At 33.4% G+C, this 12,685-nt stretch overlaps 1 protein-coding gene across 2 annotated transcripts in view; it reads right to left on the bottom strand.

Moving 5' to 3' along the window:
- Positions 1-12,685, bottom strand: part of Nell2 (neural EGFL like 2) — a 360,268-nt gene that overhangs the window by 180,380 nt on the left and 167,203 nt on the right. For both annotated transcript variants that reach the window (XM_078014849.1, XM_078014850.1), the window contains exons 12-13: positions 11,352-11,454; positions 2,940-3,068 (exon numbers count right to left, since the gene is read on the bottom strand). In XM_078014849.1, the coding sequence (XP_077870975.1) occupies positions 2,940-3,068; positions 11,352-11,454 (232 nt within the window). The remainder of the gene's footprint in view (positions 1-2,939; positions 3,069-11,351; positions 11,455-12,685) is intronic.

The following is a 12,685-nucleotide window of genomic DNA, read 5'->3' as shown; positions in this document are numbered from 1 at the left end:
AAGTCAAAAATACTCTCAAGATTAGCAACAATTAGGATGGCACATGCCTGTAATCCCAGGAGAATCACGTAGTTCAAAGCCAGGCTCAGCAATGGTGAGGTTCTAAGCAACTCAGTAGGACTCTGTCTCTAAATAAAATACAAAATGGGGCTGGAGATGTGGCTCAGTGACCAAGTGCCCCTGAGTTCAGTCTCCAATAACCTCCCACAAGAGAGAGAGAGAGAGAGAGAGAGAGAGAGAGAGAGAGAGAGAGAGAGAGAGAGAGAGAGAGAGAGAACCAAATTTCATAAGAATACTTCAAAACCTGTGTATTGTGGTATGAAAAAAACAAATCAATAATATTAGAAGTCCTTATATATGGCAATTCAAAAGTTCTATAATAACCCAATGAGTCTTTCCACCATTTTCTTAACTTGTGAAGATTATATACTTAAATGACAAATAATAATAAGCATACAGATGGAAATATTTTTTAGTATGATACATTAAAATTGGAAAACAGCTGCCAATTTATCTATACCTGAACATGCACATAACAACTGAGTGACTAAATCTTTATGATTAAACCAATTTTAACAGGTTGCACTGATAAAGAATATAATCTAAATCTAGCCTCTTTCCTTAAAAATCCTTCAGTCTCAATAAATAGCAAAATTAGCAATACATTGATCATACTCCCAACCTTGGATTTAATTTTCCACTGCAATAAACTACCCGTAAGTAAATATGTACCTCCTCTTCTCCTTCTCTCTTACTTTCCTAATTGTGTAGCACCATCTTTGCCTGCACAACTCCTATAGCTTTCCGACTGGCCTTCCTGTTTACACTTTTGTTCTCCCCCAAAAACTCAGCCCTACAGTTCACTTCCATAGTCAGAGGTACCCTTTCTCAGACAATTAAAAGCAAGTCATTCCTCTGCTTGAAACAAAACTGAAATCCTTATAAGCCTCCCTTATAAGCCTGGTCTCAGCCTAATTCTCCATCTGAATCTTATAAATTAACTTCTTTATCACACTGCCCTTTCAGTTTCTAGAATATTTCAAGGCTGTTCCCACTTAGGGCCTTTCCACTTGCTATTCCTTCTGGTTTGAATGGCTTGTCCCAGATTCTTCTGTGGCTACCTCCTTATCATCAAGTCTAAGATAAATCACCACCCTCACTTGATCCCTCTCCCCAAAAGCTGACCATACAGTCTAAATTAATCCCAGTGCATAAAGTAGGTACTAAAAAAATACCTAGCATATTACCTTTTTAAATTTTATTCCTATTACTTTTCACTACTTCCAATTTTATTCTCTATTTCTATGGGTTCTCTTATCTGTTTCTCCCCTAGAATGCAAGCCTCCTGTACACAGGGATGAATAATAATATTAATAATAATTATTTGGTCCTGGGGATTGAGTCAGGGGTGCTTCACAACTGAGCTACCCCACCCCCAGCATTTTTATTTTTTATTATGAGACACAGTCTTGCTAATTTGCTGAGGCTAACCTTGAACTTATAATCATCCTACTTCAGCCTCATTAGTTGCTAGGACTATAGACAGGAACTTATTAGTCTTGCTCACCAGTTACTGATCTATGCCTAGAAAACTACTTGGTACATAGTAGGTATTATAAATAGGTATTATAAAAGTGAACATACTCAACAGTAACAAAAAAAGAAGTAATTTAAGATAAAAATAATTATCATAAAAGTAAGATTCAAAAGCACTTATTTGAATATGTATAATGTGGTTTCATAAACACATTAACAATATCAATGAAGCTTATATATATGAGATATCAAATATTATAATGAAAATACATTTTTAGTAAGAAGTTCACCTCTAAATTATGTAAGAATAAAAATCATTAGGTAAGGTTCATTTTTTTATACAAAAATCTTTTAAAATGAGGAATACTAAATAAATTGGCATCATAAATGGAGGAGAAAGTCTATGTCCTCCTTTCAGTGAAAATGGAATGGTCCTTTTAGGACAGAATCAAACCCACTAAAATAAACACTTTGATCTACAGGTCAACTTTAAAAATGAATAGCAATTTATAAGACAGAGGAAAATCTATTTCAGTCAGGAAACAATACAAGCTGGTCTCCCAAAGGCCAACAAATCTTCCTGTAGATAAACAAAGGCTTCATGTTTACTGGAGGTTCACTACCTCCAAGAACCTATGGTATATGCTTGGTTTTTGGAAGAGGTAAGTCTAGACACATCCAAACCTTTCAAAACACCCCAAATACCACCAAATAGTATTCATACTTGCAGGATCCAGTGGCTTGTCACACAATTAATAGGAATGATTTAAATGTATGCCTCAAGGAAGGGATAAATTACTACATGACTTTGTGGGTCTTCTGGAACAGTAAAAGTCACAAGTTCATTGACCATATCTGTACTGTTTCCATGAGAGAATAAACTATCTTGGATACTAGTTAAATTTTTTAAAGTAACCAGAAAATGATATACTCCATCAGAGCTATTTACTAAATAGCACAGAGCATGAATACAACCTCTGAAGTAACTTATCGAAGCAAACTAAATAACAGTAGACATTCTATCTTCCTGTTAATTGATTGCCTTTGTTACACAACATTGTCTGGAAAAAAACTGACTACAATTCTAACTGCAAGCCACAGTAATCATGTCAATATGTGAACTATCTGAATATCTAATTATGAAAAAAATAAGGCTATTTCACAGTGGAAATATTATTCTAATTCAAGAACCAGCCATATTAACTTATTAGTCTGACATATAGCAGATAGCTGAAAAACTTTAATTTGAAAGATAATTATTTTTAGCTGATTAATATGCTTCAAATTAAATTCACTGCTTTTAATGGGCCCATCAACTTGACAACCTGGGAAATTAATAAATTTTGCATGCAGTAATCCTAGGAAATTTATACAGCTGAGCTACACATCATTATAAGGATTACCTTCACAGTAGGCATTGTCCTCCCGAAGAGCCCTAAAACCATCTCGACAGCTGCACACGGCCCTGTCATTCAGATTTCTGCAGACAGAATTCTCCATGCAGTTATGCCTCTCAGAACAAAAGTCATAACCTGTAAGAAAAAAATCTATTAAAATAAATAAAACTATGATAAAACAAATAGTTTTCATCTCCTTCATATTTTCTTTCAAATTTTTCCCTCAATTACTTTTTAAAAATTAATATCTTTATCAAAGTTTATTAGACATCACGCTATAAGTATCAAAAACTCTGATTTATGTTTAACCCAATTATTTCATACTTCAGCTAATTCCACATCTTTCTTGTTTTTTGACAATATAAGTGCTACCCAGTCTCTAATATCTAATTATAGCTCTCCATATACCTGAAACAAAGAAATAGTATTTCAGTCCAAAATGGAAAACATTACAATAAAGATGATAGAGCAATGAGAAAATAATATGAGCATCACCAGTATCTGTGGTTAATACTGAACAAGCCAGATGAAATGTGCCCATTGTATATTTATGAAACGAAACAGACAGCTTAGCTTCTTTTAAAAAAATTCTGAAATGTGTTAAAAATGCAAATTACATCACTTTAATCTAATTTTCTCTGGAGATCTGCAAGGTAAAGTATGGCCGCCCAAAAGACGAAGAAAATTTTTATGAATTACAGGGATTTCAAAGATCCCAGAGTCTTTATAAGAGAAAAGAAAAATGGAACTTTTATAAACAGTGACACCAATCATGTGCAATTTCTCAGGATTTCTTTCTCCTGTCTGAACCCCATGTTCAAGGAACATCTAAGAGTCTGAAATGAAAAGCTTGAACACTAGAATTCATATTTAATGGAAATTACATGATTATACGTCATTCAACAAAATTTTAAATTGCCTAATGCATAAGTTATCTACCTAGTTTTCATTGTCTAATAGATTACTATTTCAGCAAATGTATAAAAGAGGACAAGAATAGTGTATTTCATGTAGCTTAGAATAAACTCATATATGCATGGCCAAAAAAAACCCAAAAACTTTTACTTGAGAAAATCTGAAAATGTGAGTTCTAAATTGTGATCAATATGAAGTCCATTCTGATTGCCTGGCAATATTATTTTGAATATTACCCCAGAATTAAAATATGACCCCTCCCATGAAATGCATATAGTAAAATACTACTGGTACAACAAAGAAGGGTCATATTCCAAAAACATAATAATACCATTAAAAAGAAATAGTAAAAACCAAAGAGTTTAATGATTTCAACAAAAACAAGACATAGTTGTATGAAGACCACAAAAATATGGTAAATAACAGCATTTAAATCATTTGGCAACTTAACTTATCTTGACAAGATTCTTCATAATCTAAATTCTCAGGATTAAGGTTGAATATTTAGGAGTAAAATTCTTAAGAGGAGGAAATAAATGTAAAAAACAGTTTCTCTTAGGGTTTTTTTATTTCCTTCTTTTTAAAATAGCTAAATTGAGACCATATTTCTTAAAATGTATTATATTGTCTTTATGCAATGCCTGAGGGAAAATAATTTCAGATAAAAAGCCCTCTTCAATATCTATCTCAATAGCTCAGCACATTACTAAACTAAAATTTAAAAGCTTCAAATTATCACTTGATATTTATTTTAAATTAAAATAAAGTTAATTTTAAAAATGTCCCACACTTTAAGAAACACAGAGGATGTATCAAGTTCTAACACAGTGCTAAAATTCTGTGCCATTCTACCTATAACATTTGAAATAACATTTAAAGACCTGTGAGTGTATCATTTATGTTACATTTTTATTTTTCTTTCTTAAGTTTATACTTTTTACAACTATCTCTCAACTTTTCATTTTGCTGACTTCTCTCTTCTATTTAAAAAAATATACCCAATATTTTCTATGCTACCTGATATCCACATCTATTACAATTCATTTTCATTCCTGCCTCAGTAATGTTGAAACAACTTATTTCAGCTTCTAACGAAATGCATACACACATCATACAGTGTTTAATTGCTCCAAAAATTTCCCAACTGTAAGGTGACAATGTGATTTTACTTTCACTGTTTTAGGTAAAAGTTAGATGGCTTTTCATTAACTCAGAGACTTAAAAACTAAAAATTTCATTCAATCAAATTTTGATTTATTATAAACAATGTCAGATAGCTTTTTTGATTTATTCTTAAAATTGATTGAATGCATTGAGTATTTTACCACTTGGATAAAAAATGCCAGGGTCAAAAGGCTACTATTAATGGATGGAAATTTAGAATCAATTAAAGGAGGTAGAATGTTTCTACATGGAATATCTTCCAAAATTCAAAGTACAGTTTGAAAAGATATAGTCTATTATCTTCATGTTTGCATCTTTATTCATATGTGCTTTACTTTTGGAGTTTGCAAACCTGAGTTTAAATCCAATCCACCTCTTAAACTGGCTGTATAAATTACTAGCTGTGCAAGTTAATTAACCTTTATAAGACTTCAGTTTTTCTCACTTGTAAATTGGGATGATATCTACCTTGTAAAAATGTCAGGTTCAAATGAGATCATCTATATAAGCATAATAATCTAGTATTTGTTAATAACTAAAGCGATTAGAGTAATACTAATAAGCTAAAACCAAATACATCAAGATTCATGGCATAGGAAAAAAATCAAATATTTTCCATAGACAAAGGCATGGACCACTTATCTAACATATCTAGCCTTTAAAAATTTTTTCTTTGGGATTTTAAACTCAAGGATACCAAGTTTTCTATTCCCTATGTGAGATTTACAAATGCCCATAAAGTTCTGTTTTCTTCTATTAAATATAGACTTTTCTAACAAATATTAATATATATCTCTATATAATTGGAGAAAAGGTGAAGGTTGTACACAAAAGGTGATGGTATGCATAACAGTAACATATTATCAGGAGAAGGAGATTACAATAATTTCACGGTGAGTATTGTTGGTTTTGTCGATAGGCATCTATTCCTTATTTTTGTGTTGGGAAGGGGGAGAAACCTAGTTATACTTTGGATGAACCATTCAAACCTAAGTCAGCCCAGGTGCTTAAAGGAAAATGGGCTCTACCCATTTAAAGCTACATCAGTCATAAAGCTAAATCAATCAATGCATTCCACTGGCTTAGATAGAATAATTTGTTTAGTTCAAGCTAATGAAAACCATGAAACTCAGTTCTTGGACTTTTATCCAACTATTCTTCTATATACCTGAGTACCATAATGACATCAGCACAAGAATGTCAAGGATCTATCTGAGAACACATATAGCCTGAAATCAGTCAACTCAAAGGAGACAAACAGATATACATCTAGACAAAGGGGCAGGATTTGTGATCTAAATCAAGATCCCTTCACCTGAAGCCAATTTATCCTCTGCTTATTAGAGTTCAACTATTCTGTATTTATTTATTTATCTGGCTAACAGGGCTGGGGTTGTGGCTCAAGGGTAGAGCGCACCCCTAGCACGAGTGAGGCCCTGGGTTCGATCCTCAGCACCACATAAAAATAAATAAATGAAATAAAAGTATTAAAAAAGAATACTAACATATTTACATGTTGTTTGCATGATAATGTATTATCCTAGTGTTTTCCAAAGTGTAACTCATGTACATAGATGAACATGAAAAGGAAATATTCTTAGTAATGGATTTCTTTTAATTCATATAAAAATGCATAAATCTGGCAAATAACTGCATTATTTCATAGATACCATTACTTAATAATGAAACTAAAATTTTTTAAATGAGTTGGCAGTCAACCTAAAAATAATGTTATTAGTAATATACAGATATCAAGAATAAAGGTGATAATTAAATAATGGGGAAACTGCATTGTGCAGAAAGGAAGGAGAACCATGTATACCAACTCAGCCTTCTCCATGAAGATGCTCTCTTATAATTACTAGGTATATTGAAGTAAATAATAAATTAAAGTGAGACATGTAGTGAACAGGACTTAGTCCTAAAACCAGAGAATGGGAGTGCTAAGGTAGAAGAAGGTGAAAGGGAGGAATACAGATATAAAGCTATATATATTATTTCTGATTCTAAGAGTCCTCTCTGTATCACTGAATCTCTATTTTGTAATTTGTTATAAGCTTCCTTGAAAGGGCTCTCAAATATAAAAAAAGAGAAAAAAACTTTCTTGCCTCATTTCTTCTGACCTGTTACAGCAGAAGATAGCCAGCTGCAGGGTACCTAGAAAACAGTCTTGGAGGGACTCAGCTAGTGCCTAGCAATTTGGAGCCTTATTTCAGTACACAGCTTGGTTTCTGACCACTGACCAAGCCTCTGGTAGAAAGGTCAACACTTTCATCTCATGCTCTGACCTCAGGGAATATTCACTAACTATTTTTGAACAATTTACTCTTTTAGATATGAACACAGCATCTTTAGCATTAGGCAAACAGGAATAGAAACAGGAGACCAATTTTATTAAGAATAAATTTGTCACAACTTATGTGTAGGAGTTGACTCAAAATTTAAGACTTAAGAACTGGACTCTTTTTTTAGTTTGAAAGTCATAAAATGCCAGAAGAACTTGTTTATGTATTCTGCATATTTGAAGACAGAAACAGATGCAATCTTTATTATAAATGGTATTAAATGTACCAGGAAGGACCAACTTGTTCAATTTTCATTTGAGGATTATCTAAGGCAGGAGTTCACAATCCTGGATGCAGAAAAAAAATAATTTATCATGGAATTTTAAAGGATGTGATACCAAGATCCCTTCTCATATCAATTATTTTAGAATCTCTGGCAGTAGGGACATGTCACAGTATGTTTTGTCATTCTATTTTTAAGTGGACTATGCAGACACTAATTTTTAAAACTGCAAACAACTTGAATATATCACAATTTACTTAACAAATTTTTCCATTCTTAGTTTGCTTTTTGTAATATATTGGGCTCCTTTAAAAAGGAAATGGATGTGCAAAGAGCTTCTCTTGGCACCTGAAAGGCCCTATCTTAGGTTCCTTTCTTTTTTTTTCAATCTTTGTACCTGCTCATCTTCTTAACTTTCTTTGTTTCCTTTCTTTTTTAAAAAATTTATTTTTATTTATTCTGATTTGTTATATATGATGGCAGAATGCAATTCATTTTATATTAAATATATAGAGCACAATTTTTCAAGACACCAATCTTAGTTTTTTAATAAAACTTTACCCTACTCAACCTTAGCTAACTTTAATGCTATTCATGTATCTAATCTCTGTGTAGCACCGAGACACTTCTAAAAAGTAACTATGGTCTCATTTTTTTAACCTAGATTACATTTGTTTTGTTTTTATTTTTTAGTTTTTATTGAGTTGTAGATGAACACATAGTATCTTTATTTTTATTTTTTTATGAGGACAGAACTCACTGCCTCACACATGTGAGGCAAGAGCTTTACCACTAAGCTACAGCCCCAGCCCCTCATTTTTTTTTAACCACTCTTTCCATCTATGGTGGAGTCTATTTAAACTTCTCTTGAATATGGGCTGGCCCATAAATGCTTTGACCAATGGAATATGTGCCAGTTCTAGACTTCATCCTTAGAAGTCCCAAGCTACCATTTAAGAAGTCTAACTACAATCCTGCCAGCGAGAACCCAGGGAAAATTACTAAGATCACGTGTAGAAGGAAGCAATTCTGGCTATATACTGCTTCCCATATATTACCAAGATGCTCAGCATAGAGTAGACTATCTTGAACCTCCCAGGTCTACCCAGTTACCAAGTAAACAGCACAGAGTGACCCCTTTTAACATCACATGGAGCAGTAGAACCAACCCCCGTTTGAATTCCTGACATACAATATTAAGATCTATTAATAAAATAAGTGATGTTTTAAGTCACTGAATTTAGGGGCAGTTTGTTATGCAGCAATAGGTAAGTACTCAAAGAGAGATTCTGCTTAACATTAGCATCTGCATCACCAGGCAGAATATTAGAACTGCAGATTATCAGGCCTGACTTAGTGAATCAGGATCTATATTTTAATAAGATTTCTAAGTTATCAGTAGGCATATGCAAATTTGAGAATCACTGCTATAGCTTACCTTTGGCTGCCACACACTCTAGTCAAGTTGAAAATTGGGAGTCCCAGATCAAATGTCTGAAATGACCATTCTTTGTTTGTTCTGTTTTAAATGTGCAAGGCACTGGTTCAGGCATTATAAGCATGAAAACTCTAATAGCCCTCATTATATTTTTACTTGACAGTTACTCATTTTGGAAGTGTGCCTCAGATCCTAAGAGCTACCCTAGAAACTCCTTGAAGGGCAGACCAAGTCTTAAATCACTTTGTAATTCTCAAAGATCCTAATGCAGAACAGTAACTTAAAATTTTTCACTGAATAAATGGAAAAGTGGTTTAAAAATAAAACAAAAACAAAGTGCATCACATTGCTAAAAATGGGGGTGGGTGATTTTATATCTACTCTTCATATATTAGACTAAAACAAACAAAATATTACAAGTACTATAAAATTTCTTGGTTTTACTTTTTTCTAGTGAACCTATATGCTTTGTATCTGCATAAAAGTAATTATTCAAACAAGCTGTACTAGTTTATTTGGAACAGGCTGTTTGCAGTTTGAACTACATCTATCATGAGCACCAACTACATCCCAGGTGTCATACAAGGTATTAAGTTATAGAAATCCATATAATGATCCAGCTGCCCCAGAGTACATAGTGTGCTATGGGAGACAGATTCACAAATACATAATTTCAACATAATACAGAATGATGCATACGATTTTGTGATTGGCATGGATTTTAAAGAGTTTTCATGTAATTAGTGCTTAGTTCACTACTTGAATCTATAATAAGATGCCAAATTTAAGAATCTTTAATGAAGGGAACTCCCTGCCTCCTGAGTCAACCCTTTATGTTTCTTAATAGTTTGAATTTTGGTGTTGTCTTATATTGGACTACAACCCTAAGTCCCTTCTACTTTTACATTCTAGGCCTGACATCTCAGAAGCAGCACAACCAGCAATACATATCTGATGATAGTCTCTGTCTTCTCAGTAGTTTAAAAGCCTCTGAGTGAAGAATGGAATTGAAGCTGTCATATGGAAAGTATGAGGCCAATTACAGAAACAAACTGAACACAAATAAAAAAAAATGAAAAAAAATAATTGTCAGGCAATAGTAAATGTCAACAAGATAATTAATTCAACATTGTTATATAACTTTCAAAAGCAAGGTTGTGCTAATTCAGACTAGCACACACATTTAGAAATTCAGAGCTTCAGACTGGTAAAGACACTTAGTAGAAATGCCTAGGACAATCATGATTCTGATTCACTTCAGCAAGTATGCCATGACTACCTACTGTATATGAAATATAAAAAGAATTTAGGAAAATACTATTAGTTTTTGGTAATAATTTGTTTATAAACATTTGTATTTCATATTGATTGTACTACACTCCTATAATGACGATTATACATACATTTTAAATACATTTTTAACAGATTCATAATAATTGTCTACATTTAAAAGGAGAAGTGTGACGTTTCAGCAGATGGATACAATGTGTAATGATTACTGCTAGAGTCTAGATATGAGGTATCCCCCAAAAGCTCATATGTGAGACAATGCAAGAAGGCTCAGAGGAGAAATGATTGGGTATGATAGCCTTAACCCAATCAGTGAATTAATCCTATGACAGGATCAAATTAACTGTAACTAAAGGTGGGTAGGGTGTGGCTGGAGGAGCTGGGGCATTGGAGGTGTGCCTTTGGGAGAGTATCTGGAGAGTGAGTCTCTCTCTGCTTTCTGATCATCATGTGAGCTGCTTCTCCCTACCATATTCTTCTGCCATAATATTCGGCCTCACCTTGAGCCCCAAGGAATGGAGCCTACTGTTTATGGATTGAGACCTCTGATACTATGAACCCGCAAATAAACTTTTCCTCTTCTAAAATTGTTTTTGTCAGGTCTGTGAGTCACAGAGGTTAAAAGATTGACTAAAACAAGCATATTAGAAAAATTGGCATTTATCTATCACTTCACACATATATCATCTATAGCTCTTTTGAAATATTTAATTGTCTTTTGAAATATTTAATCCATTGTTGTCAACCATAGTCATCCTATTGTTCTATAAAACAATAGAATTTGTTCCTCTAATCCAACAGCACTCATATACCCATTAACCATCCTCTTTCCATTCCACCCTCCCTCACACACTTCCTAGGCTCTGATAACCACCATTGTGTTTTCTAATTCTTTGAGATCAACTTTTCAGGTTCTTCATGTAAGTGCAAACATGTGACATTTGTCTTTGTGTCCCTGACTTATATCAGTTAACATAATATCTTCCTGTTCCATTGATTCTTCTGCATGTCTTACTTTATTTAAAAAAAAAAAAAAGTCCCACCTTTACAAACTTTGCAGCAGCTGTGAGACAAGGTAATCTGATGTGACTCTGGACAATCCAAAGTTGGACAGCCTGAACTCTCAACAAGTTTCATGGTCTGGTCCTATTAGACAACAGAAAAGAAACACCTTGAATTTCATAATTAATACTTAACTAAGACGATCACAGATTCAGCACCTCAGAAGGCTCTTTTAACATGCCGGTGAAATTTTCATCCTGAGAACCTCTAAATAGGTCATGGCTCCACTCCAGAAATAATATTAAATGTCAACTGGAAAGCCTTCAGAATGGACAAGCAGCTCTAGGAATCATAGCACAGCACACTGCAGCCATGACTTTAATTTGCCAGAGGCCTGGGATATTCCTGAATCATTTTGTTAGTTTTACAACACATGTGCAAATCCAATAACAACTGTGGCAAAGATACAGTTTGAGTTATATCAATGGTTTACTCTACAAAAAAAAAAAAAAAAGCAAATAAAACTGAGCTTCTTCAACACTGTCATCGCAAAGTTTTCTTATAAAGTTTTGTCCCACAGATATTGTCACAGATGATTCCAGTAAGGAATGTCAGTGCTCTCTCACAAAACTATAAGGAATATGAAGACAGGAATTAATGTTTCTCATAAATGAATTTCCAGTATATTTTCTGGCACATTGTTGGCACTCAAAACATTTTCTTGAATGAAAGAATACATTGACATAAAATTAGAGTTCTAGAAAACAAAACAAATTAAATCCTTCTCAAGGAGAAGCCAAAATAGAAACTACTTTTCTGACCAACTGTAATAGTCCTGTCCTAAAAGCAAACATTTGGCTTCTATACTGTCAGTCTCCAATCTCTTAAGAACAAGGATCATTAACAATTGTATTATGCTTACCATTGCATTACTAACTCTTAGAACTTGCAGCCTTGCATTTTAATTATTGCTCAATAGCTTGAAGTTTTAGGTACCATTTCTGTAAGTACTATTTTCATGGAATAAGTGCACACTTCAATATCTGCATTTTCCTGAATTATTTATGCAAAGGACTTTCTCCAAATCCTAGTCTGTTATTAAAAAGGTAGAAGAAGACATGTACATACTATGGAGTCGAATGCTAGTCAGTATTCGCTTTGACAGTAATAAGGGTTCTGGTAATTGTAAACCACAGTGTTGTTCTGTGTTATTATTAAAATCATCCCTATTACATATTTTCAAGGCCACAAACTGATAATAAAAGAACAAACAGGAACTGAAGTTGACAGCCCAGAAAATGGGGAAGCATAAGAGATCTGTCAATTATCTAAAATTGTAAATACAGGAGCTAAGAGGGTCTGAAGGGGAGGAAAA

The sequence above is a fragment of the Ictidomys tridecemlineatus genome, chromosome 6 (genome assembly GCF_052094955.1).
Source record: "Ictidomys tridecemlineatus isolate mIctTri1 chromosome 6, mIctTri1.hap1, whole genome shotgun sequence".
NCBI lineage: Eukaryota > Metazoa > Chordata > Mammalia > Rodentia > Sciuridae > Ictidomys > Ictidomys tridecemlineatus.
This window is presented reverse-complemented; position numbering and strand designations above follow the sequence as displayed.